At 56.5% G+C, this 345-nt stretch overlaps 1 protein-coding gene across 1 annotated transcript in view; it reads right to left on the bottom strand.

Moving 5' to 3' along the window:
- Nucleotides 1–204: 204 nt before the first annotated feature.
- LOC104997429 (xaa-Pro aminopeptidase 2-like) overlaps nucleotides 205–345 on the bottom strand; it is a 7010-nt gene continuing 6869 nt past the window's right edge. The window contains exon 6 of the mRNA XM_010852151.1: nucleotides 205–339. Within this exon, the coding sequence (XP_010850453.1) occupies nucleotides 226–339 (114 nt within the window). The 3' untranslated portion in view covers nucleotides 205–225. The remainder of the gene's footprint in view (nucleotides 340–345) is intronic.

Genomic DNA, 345 nt, shown 5'->3' on the forward strand with positions numbered 1-345 from the left:
CTGTTGGGTTGTGGCCCTTCTAGGTGTCCAGCTCTCAGCAGAGTTGGGGAATGTCATCCAATACCCCTGCCCAGCTTCCTGACCACTCAAGAACCTGTCACTCCTTATTCCAGAGAGCCCTCAAATACAAGGAGGGTCTTCCTGCCCCAGTAAGTAAGGAGACCAGACTCCCCTCCCTGCCCCCACTCCCACACTTAGTCAGCCGAAAAGGATGGCTGTGGTCATTCACCCTCGGAACTTCTCCAGTTGTTCTGCCCCCGAGAACTCATCCACGGTGCCTTGGGGCACATTCTTCTCCAGCCAGACCAAGTAGCGGATCACAGCCACAGCATCCCGCACCTGGAG

The sequence above is a fragment of the Bison bison genome, unplaced genomic scaffold (genome assembly GCF_000754665.1).
Source record: "Bison bison bison isolate TAMUID 2011002044 unplaced genomic scaffold, Bison_UMD1.0 scf7180017851927, whole genome shotgun sequence".
In the NCBI taxonomy this organism is placed as follows: Eukaryota; Metazoa; Chordata; class Mammalia; order Artiodactyla; family Bovidae; genus Bison; species Bison bison.